The sequence below is a fragment of the Gobius niger genome (genome assembly GCF_951799975.1).
Source record: "Gobius niger genome assembly, chromosome: 20".
Lineage (NCBI taxonomy): Eukaryota > Metazoa > Chordata > Actinopteri > Gobiiformes > Gobiidae > Gobius > Gobius niger.
The window spans coordinates 6,693,361-6,717,530 of NC_136871.1; the positions used below are offsets into that span (position 1 = coordinate 6,693,361).

At 40.0% G+C, this 24,170-nt stretch overlaps 1 protein-coding gene across 1 annotated transcript in view; it reads right to left on the minus strand.

Moving 5' to 3' along the window:
- The window catches only part of eya2 (EYA transcriptional coactivator and phosphatase 2), a 34,840-nt gene extending 22,968 nt beyond the window's left edge, over positions 1–11,872 (minus strand). The window contains exons 1-7 of the mRNA XM_079579304.1: positions 11,845–11,872; positions 11,493–11,620; positions 11,302–11,418; positions 3,749–3,825; positions 3,470–3,650; positions 1,525–1,661; positions 1,323–1,406 (exon numbers count right to left, since the gene is read on the minus strand). Coding sequence (XP_079435430.1) covers positions 1,323–1,406; positions 1,525–1,661; positions 3,470–3,650; positions 3,749–3,825; positions 11,302–11,418; positions 11,493–11,595 — 699 coding nt within the window. The 5' untranslated portion in view covers positions 11,596–11,620; positions 11,845–11,872. The remainder of the gene's footprint in view (positions 1–1,322; positions 1,407–1,524; positions 1,662–3,469; positions 3,651–3,748; positions 3,826–11,301; positions 11,419–11,492; positions 11,621–11,844) is intronic.
- Positions 11,873–24,170: the final 12,298 nt, after the last annotated feature.

Consider the following 24,170-nt stretch of genomic DNA (forward strand, 5'->3'; position numbering starts at 1 on the left):
GTTATGTTGTTATACACAAGATGTATTTAATGTGGAGCCACCTATTTGTTTTATTTCTGATCCAAACTTGATGACCATTTTGACATGAGAAAATAATTTAGTCAACATTATGAGCATTATATTGAACTGTAATGCCTAGAAATGAGCAACAATATAGATAACGCTTACCCTTTTAACCCCCTCCTCAACCGAGCACATTTTCTCCAGTTCGGCTTTACCCAAATTTAAAAGCTTCTTGAAAGAAAGGGTCAAAATAGCGACAAAAACGAGGATGAAAATGGCAGAAAAAGTGTCAAAAACGCATCAAAAGTGGAATAATTAAAAAAAAAAACAGAAGAAAAAGCAACAAAAACACCATAGAAACATGACACAAAAACACAATAAAAATACAGATGAAAAAGAGACGAAAACATGACAAAAATGGAATAAAAATGCGACGACAACGGGCAAAAGTTACGATAAGTTTTACAGGCCTTAGCTTTCAAATGAGCCTTCACACTGGCCAAGAAGCTTTTTGATTTGGGTAAAGTCAAACTGGAGAAAATGCACGGTTAAGGTGGGGGGTAAGAGGTTAATGCATTATGAACACTTCATTAGTTAACTGTGGCTATCACTTAGTAAACTTAACTACAGTTAATGCCTAACTCATAATGAATAGATTATTTATTTTTTATTTTCTTCACATATTCATTGTTGAGTAGCTTAACTAATGAACTAAGTGTTGTCATCATTTATTAAGGCTAAATAAGGTGTAGTTATTGTAAAGTGTTAGGAAAGGCTGTAAAAATATATATTTTGCCAATCTCATAAAATATGTAAGCGTTATTTATAATTATTATGAAAAATGTAATATACTGCGTACATCTTAGGACCCAATTTGACTCTTTTATTACTGATTCTTTGTTTTATTCAATTAATAATGCACAAAGGAAAAATGAAAATGCTGATACAAGCTAGCTTTTCGTCTTGTCTGCAAATCTTTTCTTGGCCCAAAGGTTTACTGGATCGGACAACACAGGGTGAAGTATTGTCGCAGCCAGGACGCGAACCCGTGATGCTGAGATTGTACCAGTGTTTTGTGTAAATGGCAGTCGCTGCAATCGCGAGGCTAACGGCTGCGCCTTATATTTACAAATCTTTAATTGCCTCATCAGTCAGTATACAGCTTTTTACTTGTACTTCTGGCTTTCTGTGATTAAAAAGACAGCTTCAGTGTCAAAGATTTTTCCAGGGCGCTCGAGCAGCCCCTGGAACGGCCGTTTGCTGTGATGACTTATGGGATGTTTGTGCGGTGTTGGCGGCGGGGGTCTGTCCGTTCATACCTTGCCAAATCGTGAGGAGAAGGTTCCCGTGAGGAGCGAGTGGAAAATGATGATGGTTTCATCCAGGTCCCAGATAAACACTCTCTGCGGAGCAATAACACGGACAGTATGTAACGCTAACCTCATCAAACGTTTATGCGAGAGGGACCCTCGCTGGGAAAGGCAAATACTGAGAAACTGCGGTGGTGGTGGTGTGCAGTACCTCAATGTCCGAGTCCAGGGGAGGAGCGGGGTCGTTCGCTCGCTTCCTGCCGCGAAGTTTCCCATCCTGGGCTCTTCTCGCCGGGACGTTCTCCTCTTTGCCCGGGGTGGGGGGGCTCGGAGGTGTGTGGTACTCGCCTGATTTGGAAATGAATGGATGTTTAAGGATAAGTATTCACACCCCTTTATGTAGGCCTGTCACAATAACAAAAATAAGGTTCGATATATTGAGGCAGGAAACTTGATAGAAACTTATAATGCCACAGAAATTAAGCTTAAAATATCCCACAATGAACATGAAATACAATGATACTTTGGGCAAAAAAATAAAGCATTACATTGGAAAAATGGAGGGAAAAATGTGAATCAATGTACAGAGGATAAGTATTGAGCCAGAAATGTATTGTTTATCTGTGATTTATTGAACAATAAGTCTATATAGTAATTATCATGATAGCCTCACCTCTATTGTTTCCTTTCTTATTCTAATACTCAGTAATGTGGTGACATTTGATCTATTTTTTATTTTATTGTCGTTGCATATTGTATTGTTGTTTACCTAATTGTTTTATTCTCATTCTGTCTGTTTTTACTGTAAAGCACTTTGGTCACCCTGAGTGTAAAGGGCTTTATGAATAAGCTGAAAATGGAAAAAAATATTATTTAAAATCTATACACAAACAAATATACACCCAGCTTTATACAACATTCTAAACTTTTATGAATGTTGAAGAGTAATGGACGGCTCTGCAGTTTTTGTACAGCATCTGAAGCGTTTCTGTATCAACAAATTCTATTTTCCATTCCAATCCCTGTACAAGTTGTGCAAATAGAAAATAAAAATATGATTTCAGTGTCACCTAAATAATCATAAAAGATCCGAAAACCTTCTGAATCCACCGCCTTAAATGAGTGAGCAGTGAAAGTCTGACATGAACCCGGTGATCCCCGTCTGTGATGGACTCGTGCAGTGTTATTCAAAACAGCTGGTGTTGCAAAGCTATTGTTAACATTTGACGCCACCTTGAATTCTGTGAAATTGCAGCAAAAAATGGATTTTGATTGAAATAGTGCTAGAAAGAGGTAGAGTGATCATCTTGTAAGGGTGTTTTTGCTTGGTCTTAACTAGGGCCGGGTACCGATAAAAGTTCAGGAAGAAGAAGAAGAAGAAGAAGAAGAAGAAGAAGAAGAAGAAGAAGAAGAAGAAGAAGAAGAAGAAGAAGAAGAAGAAGAAGAAGAAGAAGAAGAAGAAGAAGAAGAAGAAGAAGAAGGAGAAGGAGAGCAGAAGAAGAAGAAGAAGAGCAGAAGAAGAAGAAGGAGCAGAAGAAGAAGTAGAAGGAGCAGAAGAAGAAGAAGAAGGAGCAGAAGAAGAAGAAGAAGGAGCAGAAGAAGAAGAAGAAGGTAAAAGAGAAATAAGAGAAGATGGACAAGAAGGAGAAGAGGAGAAGAAGAAGTAGAAGAAGAAGAAGAAGAAGAAGGAGAAGGAGAAGGAGAGCAGAAGAAGAAGAAGAGCAGAAGAAGAAGAAGGAGCAGAAGAAGAAGAAGAAGGAGCAGAAGAAGAAGAAGAGCAGAAGAAAAGAAGAAGAAGAAGGGAAAAGAGAAATAAGAGAAGATGGACAAGAAGGAGAAGAGGAGAAGAAGAAGAGAAGAAGAAGAAGCAGAAGAAGGAGAAGAAGAAGAAGAAGAGCAGAAGAAGAGCAGAAGAAGAAGAAAAGAAAAAGAAGAAGAGCAGAAGAAGAAGAAGAGCAGAAGAAGAAGAAGAAAAGAAGAAGAAGGGAAAAGAGAAATAAGAGAAGATGGACAAGAAGGAGAAGAGAAGATGGAGAAGAAGGAGAAGAGGGCAGAGAAGAAGAAGAGGAGACAAGGGACAAGAAGAAGATGCTGAAGGGGAAAATAAAACCTTAAACGTGTCCTTGCTTAATGATTTACCAGTGTTTACTTCCTACCTGTGAGTGACTCTGGGCTGTGATTGGGCAGCATGCCAGAGTGCTCTGGATGCTGATAGGCCACGGGAGCCGTGATGGCGCTGGGGCTAATGCTGCTGCTGGCTAGATACGGGCTGTTGTAATGCGAGTTGTAATACGACGAGTACTGGCCTTGACTGTAGCTTGAATAGGCCGAGAAGTCCTAAAACAACACAAACAGACAGGCCAGTTGTTTAATACAAACAATTAAATATTGACCGGTGTGTGCCTCATAAAGATCTTATTACATTATGTACTCACTTGTTGGGTGGGGTTAAAAGGTGTGGAACTTGAGATTGCATGGGTGCCTTGGAAAATTCCCGATGAAATGCCGCCACCTGAGGAATATACAAACAGTTAAGTTTAAGACCCAATTTTTTTGTCTCAAAATGCACATTCCTGCAACTGAGCTAACTTTGATGCTAGAAGCTGTTGTTTTAGCACAATTTAAACCACTTCACTCCTGTTCTCTGTACATATACATTAAAAAATCAAGGCTAATGTGTCTAAAGCGTTCAAGTCCCAAATAAATCATAACATTGGGCCCATGGTTGTACAATTAATTGGAGTAAAATCTAAATACTATGTGACATTGTTGTCGAAATGTTAATGTTCCTGGACCCATTCTGTGCACTATTTCAAAGTTTTGTAGATTGTTCGAACCTAAATATCTCAGTACCACTTCCAACACAGATAAAGCCTTTTCATTCAAAGGGGACGAATTGCTCAACTTTAGTCAGTCTCAAATTATCATCTTTCAACAATTATGTTTCAGTAACAGCGCTTGGCTTTGAGTTTGGGTGATTACAATAGAAAATGTCTATATAATGAATGATACTGTTTATTCAAAAGGTCCTGCCTGTCTGTTCATGAATCACAAAAGGAAAATCTTAATTTCTTCTAATGAAAAATGAGGATTTTATTTATTAATTTTTCATCGCCCAGCCATTATTGGGCCTTTAACTTTGAGAATCTCTGACTGCCGCCTACATAGTAACCGGTACCAGCAATTATGGGTGACATTAACCTTGTGTTATCTAATTACATCTCTCAAAACTTTGTGGAGTTAATATAATAAGATTAAGTGCCTCAGCGTTGACAGCTCTTTGCTCCAGGGGGTGTAAGTCTGAGGGATGTTTGACACTACAATACAGGTGGGAATCTCTGCTACCGACTGCTGCGGCTGATGCGTCCTCCCTGAGAACTTCTCTCACTCAAAACAAGCCAAAGAATGTCTTCCTTTAAGCGTTTTACCCTCCGCTTCACCCCGCATCTTTGCAACAGCCCTGTCCAAACAGTTTTGTTGTGTTGTGTTGCACTATTACTCAGGTAACTCAACAGCTTCCACCTGCAGCAACAGGCGGTTTCCTGGAAACTGTTTTGTATTGCTCGTACATGTGCACGTATTGTTAAACATCGCTTTACTGCGGTTGTTCCGCGGAGAAGTAGGTAATTCATTTGCAGAACAATGAAAAGCCATTGTTGCTTCTGCTTCTAAGTTTAAGACTTGAAATCATAGAATTAAAATGTTTATCAGTCCTTATTTAGCACTTTGTCCATTTCAAACCACAAAGACTGCAGCAAATATTTATACATCAAACTCCATGGGGGTCGTATCCATCAAGTACATTTTTATTGATATTCAACGATGAAGTCCCTTGAGAAAAAGCTCTTCTTTAAGGGAGACCGGACCAAAAGACCAATCCAAACAATGAATCAAATAAGCACAACAAAATGATTGGAGGCACTTTAAAATAACTTACTTAGCCTTAATAAATGATGAGCTACCACTTAATTCATCATGAACAATTCATTAGTTAAGCATGACTAACACTTAGCCTCTTACACTGAACCGAGCACATTTTCTCCAGCTTGGCTTTACTCAAATCTAAAAGCTTCTTGAAAAAGGCGCCATCACCCCAGTTCTCCAGCAGCTCCACTGGCTCCCCATCAAACATAATGTTCCTTCTCCTCACCTTCAAAACTCTTAATAACCTGGCCCCTCCATATCTCACAGAGCTCCTTCATGTGCCTACTCCCTCCCGCACCCTCCTGTCTGTACCTGCTGCCCACTTAGCCACCATGGGTGCTCCAGCTTTTAGCCGTTCAGCCCCCTAATCTCTGGAGTTCCCTCCCCGCTGAACTCCATCAAATTACCTCACTGACCCTTTTATAATCTCAGCTCAAAACCCACTTATTTAAACACACTGTTGCTCCCCAGTAGGAAAGCTTTTAGATTTGGGTAAAGCAGAACTGGAGAAAATGCGCTCGGTTCAGGCAAGGGCAGGAGGAAAGAGGTTAATAACTACTTACTTAATACAGTTAATGCCCAACTCAAAATGAATAGTTCTTTACATTACACTTAACTAATGAACTGTTCATGATGAATTCAGTGTTAAGTCATCATTTATTATGGCTAAATAAGGCGTAATTATTATCCAGTGTTGCCTAATGGTTAATAATCAGCTCAAGGATAACATGTGCACTCTTGGATTAGGCTTTTCTACGAGCATGATCTGAAATGCACATGATTCTAATCTTAGTTCAGCAGTTCACATTCCACTCTTCTCCCTAATGTTTAAAGCAGTACTAAGTAACTTTTTACCTTAATAAATCCTTTCCGTAGTCCCTCTGGGGGGAAATGGGATGATTGGCGCGTCTTTCATCTCCCCCTGGTGTCTCTGGCCAGAAAACTACAATTGCAACTTCGCTGCCACCGGGTAGGAGCCACCAATACACACTAATAAATCACGAAGAAGAAGCTAATAGGCTAACGGGTCAAGCTTACTGCAGGCTAGCGCCACTTAAACAGTATCTACAGCTAAGTTTGAATGAAAAATATTATCTCCTTTGTCTATTCCGTCAGCGTAGTATTTACTCTCACGGACAATTAATGAGTTGAATAGTCAAATATTGATAAGTTAAATTAAAGAGTGCAGAGAATAGATATTGTTTTCAAAATCTAAATGGCAAATCTATTTCAAATTCAAAATGGTCTTGTAACTCTTTTGGTGGCCTACGGTCTTGTCAGATTGGTTTTAAACTTGGTTAGACTATATGGGAAATATAGTAAATATAAATTATTTCCTACAAGCGTGGGCGTCGTGGGTGCAAAATAAACACGCCGTATGTTTTAGATCTGATTTCAGGCTAAAGTGCAACTGTCACACTGATAAGGCTATTAAATGTCAGTTGTGTTCGTGTGTACACTAAGGTAATAAGATAAGATATTTGCACTGCATTCGATCACGGATATATTATGGTCAAACCGGGGCTTGTTGATTTAGCTGATGCTATAAATGGTACTTCGGAAAAACGGGGTGTAGTGTTGTTTTAGCACAAGGTGGATCGTGGCCGTGTTTTGTCTGCCACACTGACGAGAGCGGCAGGTGATGCAACTGACTGGGAGCATTTCCTGGTGTTTTTTTTTTTATTGCCCGTGACATTTCTTTCAGCGCGCGTTAGAACGACACGCAGCTGGAAGCGATGACTCACAACGAAAACCGTAGTAGATCCGTCTTGAACCAAAATTATATTCCTAAACAACAAATACAGAAGGATCTAGGGTAAACAGAGGCTCCCATTTGGTTTCACTTGTGCCAGGCTTCTCATGCTCGGGCCTGGCGTCCTCCGCCGCGCGCCCGCATGTTGTGTATACTGCAATCGCTGACATGGAAACAGCCGGCGATGCAACAAACATTTTGGTCGCAGTGGCCGTTTCAAAGCCGTTTTTGAAGTCCAAAGCTAATGATCTATGGATAAGAAAGAAATCAAACAGATCGATGTTTTGTTTGGAAACATTTTTCATTGAAAACTGCGGCGTATTTAAACGTCTGTGGGTTTTGCACTCAACTGGGATGAACTTTTCTAATCCATTCCCAAAACACTCCATCGATCTGCGGCGGCGCGCGGGGAAGCAACTCGCGTTCAACTGTTTTAGGGGGGCTATTCGTCAAGCTGTAATTTTGGGTTGTCGTTGCGCAGTAATACCTAATAAATAAGGGCGCTTTAGTTTGACGTGTTGCTAGAAAAGCTCGAGGAGGCAACCGAAGCTTAGCCAAATCTGTTTGTGGTAACGTGAATGCAACGCTGTTTAGTACAGTCTTAACAGGGTCTTTTGTTACTTCAGCTATTTGTTTCACGTGTCGCCAGGGACTTAATAGAGTTTGCGTTGGAATGTGATAAATTAAACGCTACGATATACTTGACATTTAAGATCATTAGTGTAGTATTAAGGAATGTGCCATGAATCTAAGCAGCTTTGACAACACTCTCCCTATGCTTAATAATTGACGATTAGGTGCCATTATCATCACAATTATTCCATTCCTGTATTTTCCTGACAATAGGTCGCTCCAGAGTATAAGTCGCACCAGCCCAAAAATGCATAATGAAGAGAAAAAAAACATATATAAGTCGCACCAGCCTTGGCAACTACCAGGACATGGAGGCGTAACTGCACCATTGACAAGCCTCTCCCGGCATCACGTCGTTCAAGCTTTCATTTGCGAACTTGTTCCTCTCGCTATGGCAATCTAGCTTTTAGCCTGCGATTATCTCTTTTTGTTTTCTTCATTGCTGTTGAAGTTTTTAAAACTTTAGCGGTACAGGAGTATTGGATACTGGTACACAAGCCTGGACCGCCCTCTCGCGGCTGTGAAAAAACAAATCATACATTTTGATATATAAGTCGCACCGGAGTATAACTCGCACCCCCAACCAAACTATGAAAATAAATGCGACTTATAATCTGGAAAAAACTGTAGTAATTCTTCATTACCACATTTGGTCTTCTATTTTAAAGCAGTACTAAGCAACTCTTGCCCCTAGAGGCCATAAGCGCAATTGCAGGTGTCGTAGCAAGTTGCGATTTTTTAACGTGTATATTGTTTGTGAGAGTAAATACTACGCTGACAGAAAAGGCGAAGGGAGAGAGGGATATTGTACATCCAGTTACACAAAGGAAATAGCAGTTTTCACTCAAACATGGCTGTAAATACTGTTTAAAGTGGTGCTAGCCTGCAGTTAGCTTTGCCAGTTAGCTTCTTCTTCGTGATTCTATTAGTGTGTATTGGTGACTCCAACCCGGTGCAGGCAAAGTTGCAATTGTGGTTTTCTGGCCAGAGACATCAGGGGGAGATGAAAGACCCCCCAAATCATCCCATCGACACTTGTATTACCCCCAGAGGAACTACGAAAAGGATTTATCAAGGTAAACAAGTTAATTACTTTAATGCCAAAAGCAAAGAAAAAAATGTCCGCATATTACGTTTCTATTGAGCAAAAAAAGTGGTCAATTTCAGGCCAAACTGCAAATGAATAATTTTGACCATTATTTTGGTACTTTTGATCAATGTACACAGTAAAGATTGTTGAGCAATGTCATAATTTTCCAAGATATTCAGATTTAATGTTTGAATTTAATCGCATGCTTTTTAATGACATTTAAGGCCTACAAAAACTGCAGTCTTTGCGATTTGCTGATTACGGCCATGAAATTTGCCATTTCAATCCGATTGCAATTAACTGTTCAACCCTGCTGTTCAAATGATACAACACAGAAAAAAAAATAACATTTGAAGCCACGGTTGTATTTGAACAAACCACTTCCTTTGATCTGAGCTCATATTCAGTCATTTGTTCCTAAGACAACCATTGACTGCAAAACGCTCCGTTCCACGTCCCCCAAATGTTGTTGTGCTCCCTTTGCATTGACTATACTTAGTTGTCTCTATTTGGGACATTATCCCATCAACTCCCTGCACGCAGCACTTTAACCTCTCCCCTCGCATTCACACAAGGTCAATTTCATGCTGCTTTTAGGGCCATAAAGTCACACTGAGAAAGTCATGCTTTGGGCGCCGTCCGACTTGAGGAATGCGCACAACCACGGTCCACTCACGACGACTTCAGTGGAAAGTTTTCAGGCCTCTTTTAATTATTTACCGTTTTATTATGTAGCAGTCTGACGCTAAAACCAGACTGTGTTAGACTTCGACATACTACAGTAACATGGGACTCAATAGAGGGGTACTTCCTGAACACACTGCACACCAAACGGATTTCCTTTAGATTTTAGCCTAAACCTTTTGCTCATCTTTCATTATTTCCCATACTTTCCCATCCACTACAGGTTTCCTCATTGTGTGTTTTGCCAGCGGACAGACGCGTGTATGCTGTGTTCTGTTGGTCTGAGTGGGGGAGATGTATGTGGGGGATTGACCCGTAGAAACTGAAGGCGGGTGGGGAGACTTAAGACGCCAGGAGTCCAGACCGCAGCTAATGGGGAACAGGTGTGGCCGAGGGAGGCAGAGGACAGAGAGGTGACGCAGGAGACGTGGACCAACGGCGGAGGAATCCAGCACTAAAAGCCCCATCTTGGAATTCGCACGTCACTGGTGATTACTGATTAGATTGAAGTCGCTCAAAGGCACTAACAGATGATGCTAAAAGAGGTGGCGACAAATTATCTGTGGCGCTGAGGACTTTCAAATCTTTTTTTTTTCTGTCCATAAGCTACTTTTATTACATGAACATGGCAGAGAATTTAAATACTTTTGGAATAGGAGCAACTACATGGGATTTGGGTGGAGTATACCCTGGACAGTTAATAACCACGATAATATTTCTAAGACAAAGAAACTTATTGAACTCCCTCTTAAGGCTTTACAATACAGTATAAATACAGACGGCATCTTTGGAAGATTTAATTTTCTCACATTTCTCCACCATTGCTTTAAAGGGACTATACGGAGTTTAAAAATGTTAAAATAAAGTATTTTCCTCCCCCTACATGTTCCAGAAATGTCCTAATGTGTAGAATGAGCCCAGACCTGTTCACCACAAACTGCCTCTAAAATCCTGCACTGTCACTCAAAAAGCTGTTACTTCGGGGCCGAAGTGCCGTCATGCACGAGCTTCATATACAACCTGCAGTTACACGTATGACCTGAGGTGGCAGTAGTGAGTATAAAATTGCCAACTTGCATCTTGCCCCTTTAACAAATGCTGAATTATGAATATATTTTTCTACTAAATAAAGATATGGTGAGGGACAAGTGGTTCAAAAGCCCATAAATACTTAAAAAAATGGACAATGACACTAGCTTCATGCTACACATGCTAACGTTAGCAACAAGTGTAATTTTTCTTTATTTGTGTGTGATGAATACTGTATATTTACTGTATAGTTCAACAGAAAACAGCTAAAAAGAGTGAAAAATTGTGATTCGCATGAGTGGTTTTCTTCCCCCTCAGTGAGGCCACGCCCCATTGCCAAAAATGAATATCTCAGTGTTTTTGGGGACTTTTCGATTACGACGATGAAGTAATATTTTTGAAATATGCAAAAATGTGCTGCAAACGTCTAAATTTACATTGCTTTGTTGCTCAAGAAGATAATTGTCCTCAACAGACTAGAAAAGGGCAGAAAAAACACTTTCCGCTTCCCCCAATTTTCCCCATATTTCTTGACATTGGAGATAAACTCGACATTGTAAATTTCCATATCTTCCAGCAATTTTGATATCATCTAGTAGATTACACACTTCCCACCTCTAGTAAGCACCCAGGTGTTCAATGATCAAGGACAAAGACAAAATTCATCTTTTACCGACTCATTAAGTATTTGTAGAAAAGTAGAAAAAGTTTTGGAGCTTCTGTAAAAGCAAAAAAAGCAAAAAAGAAAGAAAAAGTATAAATCTCAGTTGGATGGACATAACCACAGCGGCTTCTCGTGATATGGATATTGCGTCTAACAAAACAATAATTTGACGATGTATTGCGCACATTTCAGGCACATTTCGGATACTAACCGTGCGTATGTGAATAGCTGTACAGACTTTGGCTCGGAGGAGTGCTGCTGAAGTTCGAGTATCCCAGAAGCCCCGTCTGCCCTGGAGAGTGGCTCAAACTCTCTTCCGTCTTGATATCTACAGATATGTAAACACAAATGAATTATTTCTCAGCGAGAGACAATTGAACATTCTGGCTTTATTTGACTCACTGTAGGATGGCATGCTGTAGCTTTGCGTGTGGTGGGTGTACGGCGTGTAGGGTCCCGCTGGTTGGATTGCGGGGCTGTACTGAGTCTGTCCATAGGCCGCCATGACACTTCTTCTTCCTAAAACTGCCCTGTTATAGAACAATTGAGTTAGTATGAGAAATACGGAAATTTAAAGGTAGGTTCTTCCTTCTTTTACTTTTACTGAAAAAAGTAGGAAGAATACATTTACATACATACAATATTTTACATTACAAGACAAACCGTGAATGTTGGGCTTGAGTTAATGCCAAACAATGCATCATTTTACAAAGCAACAAGCGTAATTTTGTTGTATTGCGTGTATAAAACTCACCTGCAGTTGTGATTTGATACAAGTCCTCGATGTCCTCGAAGGCCCTGTAGCAGAATGATAAAAAGATAAACATTACACATTTAATAAGAGTTCTTCTATTTAAGCAGATGAGTCAAAAACAACACCAGAGCAATTATATATCAGGGCTTGGGATTAATGCAACGTGCGGTCTCTCGAGCGGCGCAACATTAAAGGCTGGGTTAAAAAAAATCAGATGGGATTTCCTTTTGAGCAGTGAGTCATTCGCAGCTTCAGTGGAATTTAAATTTCACGACCTGGCCTGACCTGCTCCATGCTCCCAGTTTCATTTGATTATTTTTTTCCTGAGTGCAATATTAGTGAGAGTAATTCCATGAAAACCAATCAAAGTTTCAAGTGTTTATTTGTTTTTCGGACCATTTTATCATTATATTACTATTCTTGCATAGATACAGACGGCGTCTCTGGAATCGCCCATATATGGTCATTTTTGAAAATAGTTAAGGGGGAAAACAATTTTGAAAAAATGTAAACTGAGGAATGCGGGGCGTTATTGACAAAAATGAATATCTCAGTGTTTTTAGGGACTTTTTCGATTACAACAATGAAGTAATATTTTTGAATTATGCAAAAATGTGCTGCAAACATCTAAATTTACATTGCTTTGCTGCTCAAGAAGATAATTGTCCTAAACAGACTAGAAATGGGCAGAAAAAACACTTTCCAAAATCAATTTTGAAAAAATGTTAACTTTCTCTAATTATTCAAAAACTGCTGTAACAAATGCTGAATTATGAATATAGTTTTCTACTAAATAATGATACAAAGACATGGGGAGGAGCAAAGTGGTTCAACAGCCCATAAATACATGAATAACGGAGAATGCTAACTTGATGCTACATGTTAGCATTGTGTTAATGCTAACGCTAGCTACGACTGCTGTTTTTTTCCCTTTTTTTCGCTTTTACAGAACAATCTGCTGTGAATAAACATCCATATGGACCCGATTTAGACTTGGCTTCATTTGTATGTGATAAATAAGTTTATATTTCACCAGAAAAATGGTGTTTCCCAAAATATTCTATTTTCCAGTTAGCTAGTGCTTGCTACAACTGCCGTTTTTTCACTTCTACTGAACAATCTGTTACAACGAAACATCCATATGGGCCCGATTTACACTTGACTTTATTTATGTGTGATAAATAATGGCTAAAAAGAGTGGAAAATTGTGTTTCTCTAAATATTCTATTTTCCTTGGCGAAGCCACGCCCCCTTCTATGACGAGATGCCGTCTGTATCTATACTCTGAGAAACTGAAGCTCAGAGGCAACAAAAAAAGATCCATACCGGGTGTCATTTTGATGTTTTAAGAATCGATTTGTTGCTTCTCTACGGCTTATTCTAAATAAGACTATGGGCCGGATCTTGTGGTTCATAGCGCCAGCTGTAGAGCAGAGGATAGCGCAGACGGGTAGCGCTCCTTGCAAACTTAAGGGCCATTCCTGGTGCAGAAAGTGGGCAGGACGGGGTGGACAGACTTCCCCCAAACCGCTACTGTGGAAGGTAATGGGTGTTGGGTGGTGCGAGGGGGAATGCCCTGCATGCGTTAAACATGCAGAGTGTGATGTTTGATAAAGCTGAAAGACATAAAGCTGTCCCTTCACTCAGCTGCGTGCAGACACTCGCTCCGAGATCAGCGCGATGCGGGCGGGGAGAGAGGCAGCAGCCCTCGGCGTTGGACACCGCTCGCATATGTAAATTTACCAAATGAGAACACGCTTGGATGGATATGAAAGTGTAAAGAGCGCCCTTAAAGCATATCGAGCGAAGGGAATGCAGCAAGCGCTCGTTGAAGTCAGCGCTGCTTGTAGTACACGCCTCCGCTGGACTATTTGTTTCCATAAGCGACGCCCACAGGTTACCGGCGAAGGCACAGGTGCAAAGCATGCATTTGCGCTTGAACAAAAACCCGCTATGACTAAGAATCTTTCCATCAGGCACATGATCTGGCCCTATGTGATTTTGTGTTGCGATAGATACAGACGGCATCTCGTCATAGAAGGGGGCGTGGCTTCGCCGAAGAGGAAAATAGAATCTTCAGGGAAACACAATTTTTCACTCTTTTTAGCCATTTTCTGGTGGAATATGAACTTATTTAAGCCATACAAATGAAGTCAAGTGTAAATCGGACCCATATGGATATTTTCTCACAGCAGATTGTTCAGTAAAGGTGGAAAAAACGGCAGTTGTAGCAGGCGCTAGCTAGCGTGAACCACTTTGCCTCTTTCCATGTCTTTGTATCTTTATTTAGTAGAAAACTATATTCATAATTCAGCATTTGTTGACGTAGTTTTTGAATAATTAGAGAAAGTTTAGATTATTCTCCAAAATGTTTTCCCCCTTAACTGTTTTCAAACATGACCATATATGGGCCATTCCAGAGATGCCGTCTGTATCTATTGTAATTTGATTTATGCCTTGTGTTTAAACCGATTTTTCCTAAGGCCGATGCCGATATGCATGGGTGATATTTTTTTTGGGCTCATTTTTCCAAATGTCTTGTTTATATTCTTGTTCCTATTTGCTGAGTTGTGACAGTAGGGGGCGCTTTATTAGGTGCATAGGGCTGATTTATCCAAGACGTTCATGTTTAGTAGGTACTTCAGGGGGAGGTCGTGTGAAAAAAGACAAAAATCAGCAGACTCTAAAATAAAATAAAAAGGCAAGTCTCTATCTCATATGGTTCTAAAATGATATGCAAAAATCTGCAACATAAAATGTATAAAACACGATCTGAGGTATACAAACTTTTTAAAACTCCACCTGAGCTCTTTCCAATGCAAAAAAAAAGGAAGTCTCTATCACTTTCAGTTCCGGCCTTTCATTGGCGTTAGATCGGCCGATAGTCAGTATTGTAAAACACTCAAATATCTAATTCAGACCACAGTCCACATTACACAGCCAGGATAACATAACATTTCACAGGAGCTAATACAAGAATCCCATTCATTCCAGAGCCTGTTTGAAGGGGCCAACTAGAGCATTATCTAGGTTTTATATATGCCACCTGGAGACACAGGGACTTAGTGCAGAGGACAATAAAGTACAGTATTACCTTCAATAAATGGTCACATGGGCTTTTCTACCTCCACAACTCACTTAAAGCACGTAATATCAAGGAACCTTTAAGCCCTCCATGCATTCATACACTTCTGCTAATGGTGACCAGGGTTTATACAGGCACAAGCAAGTCAAATTGAATGCTTTTAAAACCATTTTAATGCCCAAATACAATATATTAATGCTGGGGTGTTGAACTTGTTTGGGTCGAAGGCCAAAATTCAGCCCCCACGGCAGCTCACGGGCCGCATATATTGTAACGGACTGTGGCCTCATAAATAACACCAGCATACACTTATTGCGCTTTATCAGCCTGTGTCACATGTTTCTCAAAGTGCTACATAAAGTCATTATTCATTCAGTCCACACTCGATGGCAGTAAGTTACTATTGCAGCCACAGCCGCCCTTGGGCAGATTGACCATTTACCACGTGGCTATAATATGCTGTTTATATCCTGATCTCTTATAATGTCAGTCCTCTGCTGGACACGCGTGGAATTCTTTCGTTTTTTAATTTAAACTGCCCCCTAGTGGCTGGAGTGAGGAAACTGGTTATTTAGTTATAAATCCATAACTCCACACAGGAATGGGCTAGAGACTTACTTTTTTTTTGGACATGCTCAGGGGCCACATTAAAGCATCTCGCGGGCTGCATGTGGCCCGCAGGCCTTGACTTTGACACATGTGTTTTAATGCCATAATTCATTTCTCAAGATTTGCAAACATTTCATCAAACACAGGAATGAAAATTGGACAAAACGGGAAACTTTTTCAAAAAAAAAAGTGGTCTGCAACTAAATTTTGGTTTTCAACAAACCTTTACAGTAAAAATTGTCAGGATTTTCCAATAAATTTAGATTTAATGCCAGTTTCAGTCCATTTGAATGCTTTTTAATGCACCGTGGAAACCCTGTGATCGCGAGTCATTGAGGAAAAACAAAGCAAAATTTGTACAAGTTTTCTCACCTGCCTCTGCAATAAAGGCTTTGTCCACTTAATCCTTTCCCAGTGAAGTTAGTCGTTCTCTTTAAGCCATCAACTGTCCTGCGAAAACATAGACAAACAGGCATTTCAGTGATTGACACGTTCAAAACTCCTTGAGGTGACGCCAATGGGTTTTCAGCAAGATTAGCAATCGAAAAAAAAAGGTACAAAGACACAAAAACATAAACAGTGTGAGAGAGAAGTGGAAAGTGCGCTCCTTATTGGCTCTTGACAGCTGAAATTATCACTTTGCGAAAAACTTGACAGGTGACATTGTTTCCAACTACACGCTGACTCAGAAGCGCTGTCTGGCACCCAACGCAGAAAAAAAGTAGTCGCATTTGTGGCAAGCAACGGTGAGTCATTAAGCAGAACCAGTGCCAAACGCGAGGAGGTCACGTAAAGGTTGTAAGAAGTAGGCAAGTCAGCAGCATAAATGTCATTAATAACAACTGCGATTTTACGGATTAGGGCGTGGAAGGTTTGGATGAGGGTCACGGGGTCACAGGGGTCAATGACATGTGAAGTGGGTGAGGCACGGAGCTGGATGGGGTCAAAGTAATACAAACTAAAGAGGAGCTGTACGCGTAGCTAATTATAACAGAGCAAGAGCGGAACAATTCAAACAAGCGAGTTAGCAAAAATGGGCTAATTATGTTTTGTGTTTTGAGTGTTGTTACTTTTCCCCCTTGTTTTACTATTTGATTATTAATCTACTAGCTCTAGTGGGAATCAGCTTCTGGCTCTTCTGCTCTTTTTTACCACTTATCTTGCTGTATAGCCCCACTCTACTTATTTAGTTGAAGATTTATTTTCAATTCAAGATTTTCAATTGAGAAAAAGGAAGGTCTTCTTATCTTACCTGATCTTCACACAAGAAAAAAATATGTGTGGGGTTTTCTAAGGCCAGAGATGATTTTTGTAGATGTGGATTGGCTGGTGCCGATATGCACGGCCGATACTTTAGGCCGTTTTTTCCAAATGTCGCATCTATAATCCTGAGTATGATGCTTTTAAACTGTAAAACAAGTCAGTGTGGAACTGTGCCAGCAGGGGGCGCTTAATTAGAGGCACAGGGCTGACTTATTTAGGACACTGTTTAGTCAGTACTTCAGAGGGAGCTTGTTCAAAAGACAAAAATCAGTCTCTTATGGGTCTGAAACTAAGAGTCTGCAACAGAAAATATGTAAATAAACATATATAGAAAGTTGTGGGGCAGCGTCATTTTAAGGCTGTGACTGAGCTCTTTCCAATGCAAAAACAATTTAAGTCTCTGTCACTTTGATTTCCGGGTTCCAGTTCAGTCTTTTAGGCGTAGTATCGTCCAATAGCCGATACTGTACAATACCCCAAAAATCGGCCCGATATTACAGTCAACCTCTAAACATTTTTTTAATCTAATCTAATCTTTCAATCCACACGAGCCAAGAGCGTCGATAATGTGGCTTAGAGGTTAACTGGATGTCTTGATTTTTACTCTCAGGCCTTTATTAGAGGAGCATGTTCTCCTCATGTTGGGTTTCCTGCAGGTGCTCTGGTTTCTAACACAGATCACAGATCGGCACTTCCTCATTCCTTACACATCCGGGAGAGCACGAAGCCCGTTCACTAACATCAAATCTGATGTTTAGTCGATTGATTTGTGTAAAATGTCAAATGTTCATTTGCACCAACAAGTCAAAACTGCACTGTTTCTCTGCGCGGCCTGAAAACGGCTCTGTATTCATGTTGTAACTGATTTTATCTTGACTTCTCCAGTCCTACGTAAACTAATAGGAGGGAAGGGGCGTGCACAATTCATGGCGGCACCCACATGAACTTTCGGAATAAGGTGAATAGAGCAAGGTAGTTCTGGTGATATGTAGGTACCTGGGGCCAAATGGCACTGCACTGAGGTCGCTCTGCACCTGACAGGTTTCCCCAGAGGCTTTCTGAGGCACTCTGGGGAGAAATTGATTCACAGTAGTTTCATATTGAACAGTATATGTTGTGGAGGGCCATAGACAGTTGTCAATGCAGTGAAACATTCAACTAGGTGCAATTAGCTGAGATTTTAAGTAGAGTTGTTGGTGTAGCAGTAGTAGTACTTCATTCGGTCCAACAAATACAAAATACAATAGGCCAACAACATCAATATCCTATTGGAAACGCAATATTATACATGCGTTTCCAATGAGATCACGCATAGTTCCGGCCGTCTTTTTGCATACCGAAGTAGAATTATGCAGTACTAGAACATGTAACAATATCTCTACTCAGGATATAAAAGAAAGACAACTGATTGACAGTGGCATTTTTATGTACTCGTAATCATTGCCCCAGAGACGCACGTTTATGTGATACAACCAGCAACTGTACACACATAGCAGCTATGTCTGTCGAGCTACAGCAGGATTCTGCTTCACTCCTCAGACCAAATAAACACATCAGAGAGGAAACAGAAAACCTCTGGGATTTTTTTTTCTTTTGTCATGTCAACAGTTTCAGTCTGAGTCAATGTTTAACCTGCTCAACACGCTAGCATGCTACTGGCTAGCAACTGTCAACCATTGGCTTCAACACTATAAACACATGTGTGTCTCACATCTATGAAATACTACAGTAACAGCTCAGCTCTGACCTCTGTCACATGTTGTATCCAAGGCTAGATGTTTGGAGTCTGGTTCAGGGCTTTCTCTTGGAGAGGTCGGAGCTGAGCTGTTGAAGCTAAATGCTAGCCAGAAGGAAGCTAACGTTTTGAGCAATTTAAACACTGACTTCTGCTTATATTCTATTGGGGTGTATTTTTTTTATTTATTTTGATGTTCTTGAGCAATGATTACAAGCACATTAACATGCCACTGTCAATCAGTTGTCTTTTGTTTATATCCTGAGTAGAGATATTGTTACATGTTGTAGTACTGCATAATTCTACTTCGGTATTCAAAATGGCCACCATAACAACAAAACTCACATGACTGAAAGGCATAGTTTGAAAGAGTTTCAAAGAGTTAAGCCTGAAGTTGAACTTATTTTGCTGAACCCTGTGCACAATTCAAGTAAAGCTTCGGCAATAAGAGACAAAAGCCGTTCGAGAATAATAATCCAATATTAAACAACTGAAAACAGTATCAGCAACAACATCTGTCGATTCAGAGGAGACTTGCATTTTCACTACAACCAAACTTAAATTGTGTCCTTTGACATATATTTTCAGTTTATCATTCCCGAGCTTGATAGTTTCCAAAAATGTTTGCATTCCATAAACTAACCCCTCCTACAGAAACACTAAGTTTTTTATTTGTTGTTGCCTTGTTTTTTGCTTTGTTTTTTGAAAGTACCCCTAAGGTTCAAACATCTTCTACAGTGGAATCGGGCTGTCACAATAATTATTTTTGGGCTCAATGTTGAGCGTCAGTACATTTATTTGCATTTTCCCATTTATCTAATGCAATACTTTATTTCTGACCCAAAGTAAGTTGTGTCTCACTGTATTTCATGTTCTTTGTGGGATGATTTTTTAACAGACCTTAATTTTACATAAATGTCTACGCTTTAGAGTTTCTGTGGTGTTATAAGGACTTCAATAACTGTTGACTTGTTTATTTCGGCTTGGAACCTTAATGCCAGCTCTGTCACACACTACAATGTTTCTTTATGTATTTTATGTCAGTTATCAAAGTCAATTCTGCAGGATTATTAAACCTGCAGAAAAAATGTGTGTGCCAACTCTGCAAGAAGCCTGAGGGCCAACACAAACTTGTCTGACAAAAAGTAATTTAAAACAGCATTTCCTGACACTAAATTTGAAATCAAATATTCAACGTCAGTGGAAGACGAATGTACCCACCTTTGCATTGTCTTATATTTCAGTCCTTTTGGAAAACACCAACACATTAATAGCAAAACCTGATGTTTCTGAGGCTTCGGTTATTAATCATTATTATTTATGGGCCTATTCAAAGCCGGGCCGAGCAATCCGACTCTCTCTTTCTCTATGTGCCTCGGGGCCATTCCAGTCTGGCAAAAGCTGCAGCTAACTGTCTGACCCCTGGCCTCGCTGACAACCTCGCGACAGAGATAGATGAGCGCAGAATTATACAAACGTCTATGAGGGAGAAAAAGTCAAAAAACTGTCCAGCAAAGAGCGAATTACGTGACAGCCATTACCGAAGCGTTCTCATCAACGGCAGCGTTACTTCTCTGACAGCGCCTCCAATATTGTGGGTGTTACGGCACTTTGGATAAACACAGAGGAGGAGGAGGAAACAAATCTCCTGAAATGTCAATTAAAGCTGATGTGCACTAACTTTAAATACCCCCAGGATGTAAGTGAAGTGAGCGCTGCTGCTGCACAGTGTAAGAAAAGGTATTTTTGAATAGAAAGGAAAATTGTGATTTAAGTTTAGCATAAGATACTGAAAATTTTACCAATAGGTTGAATGACAGGCATAGATTAAAACCACTGTGTGTGTAAGAGACTCCCTCAACAGGAAGAGTTATGACATAAACTATTTCACACCAAACATATGCCATTTTTAATGTACAAACGCAGAAAAAAAATCGGCGCTGTATTTCATTCTTAAGATTTGCAAACATTTAATCAAACAGAGGAAAGAGAATTAAACAAAACGGGCAACTTTTGAGCAAAAAATGTGGTCAATTTCAGCCAAAACTGCAGCTGAATATGTTTAAGACCATCATTTTTACATGTATAATTTGTATAATTTTAACTTTTATAGTAAAAATGTTGAGCAATGTAATAATTTTCAAATAAATTTCAATGGAGAAGTGGAAGAAAATGGATGGATGGATGGATGGATGGATGGATGGATGGATGGATGGATGGATGGATGGATGGATGGATGGATAATGCCAGTGGGCAGGGCGATATGGCCTAAAATCTCTATCATGACATAGAAAAGAAATATCACGATAATGATATATTTGACAATATAATTGACAACCAACAAATTAACTATTAACTAATTAACTAATGCGAAGATATTTCATTCTTTTATTATTAGTGCCATACTAATTTCCTCGTGAATATGATCTACTCAAGCATACTTACATCCTTCATTTCATTTTATATTTTAAAGCACCCAGTCAGTGTTTATGCTGCTCTGATGGAGCTGAGCATAACCTAAATTATATTGTGTCCACTGCCATATAAAAATTACAATGAAAAAAAAATATCACGATCACGATATGCGATACAATATGGCCCACCCCTAAATGCCAGTTTGAATCAAATTGAATGCTTTTAATTACATTTAAAGGGGTTAGATGCCAGTTGGCCATTTAATACTCACTACTGCCACCTCAGGTCATACGTGTAACTGCACCTTCTATATTAAGCTCGTGCATGACGGCACTTCGACCCAAAGTCACAACATTTTGAGTGACAGTGCAGGATTTTAGAGGCAGTTGTGGTGAACAGGTCTGGGTCATTCTACACTTTAGGACATGGCTGGAACATGTAGGGGGAGGAACATACATATACGTATAGTCCCTTTAAGGCTGTGATTTTGGCAAAATCATTTTTATGACACGTGCTTTTTAATGCCCCGAGGAGACCCGGAACAAAATAGTGTCGTTAAAAAGAGCGGAAGAACCACGGTCATCAAGGAAGGTCTAAAGCAGAAATAAACCAGTTCTATAAACGGCCTGAGGCAGAACTAAACTAACTTACTCGACCTAACCAAGTAGGATTCAATCAAAAAAGAGTGACAGTAAAACATAAAAACGAGCCTCTGTGCCACAGTTTGAGAACCACTGCCCTCTTTTAAAGAGAGTTTGCATAAGAGAAGTGACCCGTGTGTCTGTCCAAAGACCATTAGGGACCTTGATTCGACCTTTTGTGAGCGCAGTTCAAATAAGCAACACTAAACCAACACCACATAGGAAAGTATAGTGCTTCCCTCTCGTGCTCCAAAGTGACCAGGACGCCTGTTTAGAGTCCTTTTAACCCTAGCGCTGACCCGTGCAGACTGTATAAAGCGCTTCCTGGTTTGGGGGCGGAGGCGGGAGGAGTGAGCGCAGGGCAGGGCCATGGGAACGACGGGATGCCGGAGGAAGACGAGCGAGATGTGCACCGGCCTGGGATGAAACCGAAGCTAAAACAAACCCAGCGGGGGCAAAGGAGGGGGGGGCGGGGGGGCGACGAGGGGGCAGGAGGCCAGGGAGGGCAGCCTAACCTGGGACTTAAGGAACGGCTGCAGCGTGGAGATTTTCACGGGTATCGGGTGGTGCCCCGCGTGATGAGAGATCGCATCACGGGACGGAGCGCTGTTTCTTCAATTGAGTTGTTATTCGAAAAGGAGAGTTTCGGTGCTGGATACAAATTAGCTTCACGCAAGTTTAATAAAAGCACCAATCATTAGGCTTTGTATTTCTACAAAGACAGAGTGATATAAGTATAATAAATCATGTTTCAGTCAATGTTATAGAAAGAAAAATGATGCAGGATGTGTCATTGTGAGTTTGCCATAGAGCACACACAAGTATCTTTCCTGTTTGTATATCTAATTGTTTGCTGTAGAAACATTCTTTCATATTATACATTATACACACATTTTTAAGTTTCAGTTTTGAGTAAGATTTTTAGAATTAAATTATACATGTGACAATTTTTGCTCATAGATTTTGCTAAACAATTCTACCCAGCTTTCTTTAGTTTGGCCATTTTTGTGATGTTTATAGTTTCACTTCCTTATTGGACTCTGACAGGAGGTGACATAGATAGGAGCAAGGTGGTTCAACAGCCCATAAATACATGAATAACGGAGAATGCTAACTTGACGCTACATGTTAGCATCGGGCTAATGCTAACGGTTAGCTAGCGCTTGCTACAACTGCCGTTTTTTCACATCTACAGAACAGTCTGTTGCGACAAAATATCCATATGGGCCCGATTTACACTTGACTTTATTTGTATGTGATAAATAAGTTGATATTCCACCAGAAAATGGCTAAAAAGAGTGAAAAATCTCTAAAGATTCTATTTTCCCCCTCGGCGAAGCCACGCCCCCTTCTATGACGAGATGCCGTCTGTATCAATAGATTGAGGCAAACAATTTTAAACTGTTGCCGTGCCAACCATGTTATTTCAATGGGAAATGCGTGAGTCAAACTGCTACGTAACGTTACCTCCATCTATGTCACTTCCTGTCCATAAAGCTTAAAAATTCAAATAATTGACTCTGTGTATAACTTCAAATCATAACGAAGTGACTTCCTGTTTCGATCCAGCACGCCAAAATAAAAGCACACAGCTCGTCTCTGATTAGTTCAGCGGGCACTTGCAACATTATAACAATATAATTAAATACACACATTTTAAGTGTTTTGTCTGTTAATAGTTCAGCAGAAAGAAAGTTGAAGCAATGAACTGCTGAACTAATGAATAAGATGGTGCTTTTATTTTGTATCGAAACAGGAAGTCACTTCTTGGGCGACGTTGTTATGATTTGAACTTTTGCACAGAGTCAATTATCACCATTAAATTGCTGCTTCACTGGAATAAAATTATAATTATTACTTGGCAGATGTGATCCATCTAAATAAGTCACATTTTCAAAAGCATTAAATCATCATCTTTATCTTAAGGACCTAGAAAAGAAAATCACCACTGTTTTACAATTCTGTATGTAATAGAAAACCCTATCTCAATAATTGTCATGAGACTTTATAATGGTCAAGTTTCTTTTGGGTTTGGATGAGACAAAGGAAGATGTTTGTGTGTTGTTTTGGTTTGAAGATCGAAGAAGATCTTTATTTACATAGCGCCTTTCACAGACACAATACGCTTTACATGTAATATTAACATCATAGCTATGGCTTTTTTTTTTAAAAACCCGTTATTGATGCACTGTCCCTTCCATGAGCAGTGGTCGAGCATGGTGCCATATGGGGCTCCAGTGGGACACTTAGCTGGCCCGGGACGCTGTCCATAGAGTGGCCCGAGGGATGAAGCAAATGAGACCTCTCTCTGTGATGACGGACATAGTGCAAAGAACTATTCTGTGAGATTTAAAAAGGGGAAACTGGGACCATCTGCCAAGGCGCAAACCATGTATTATTTATTCAACCTAATGGTCCCAAGTGGAAGGTTTGAACTGCTATTACAATAGTAAAATGGTATAGTTTGTAAATGACCCATTGGGACAAGCTAAAACAAGACAAGCAAGAGGAAAAGGATCATATTCATTCATGGACAATTAGCAAAGTACTGTTTTGATATCTAAAATATCTAATATCT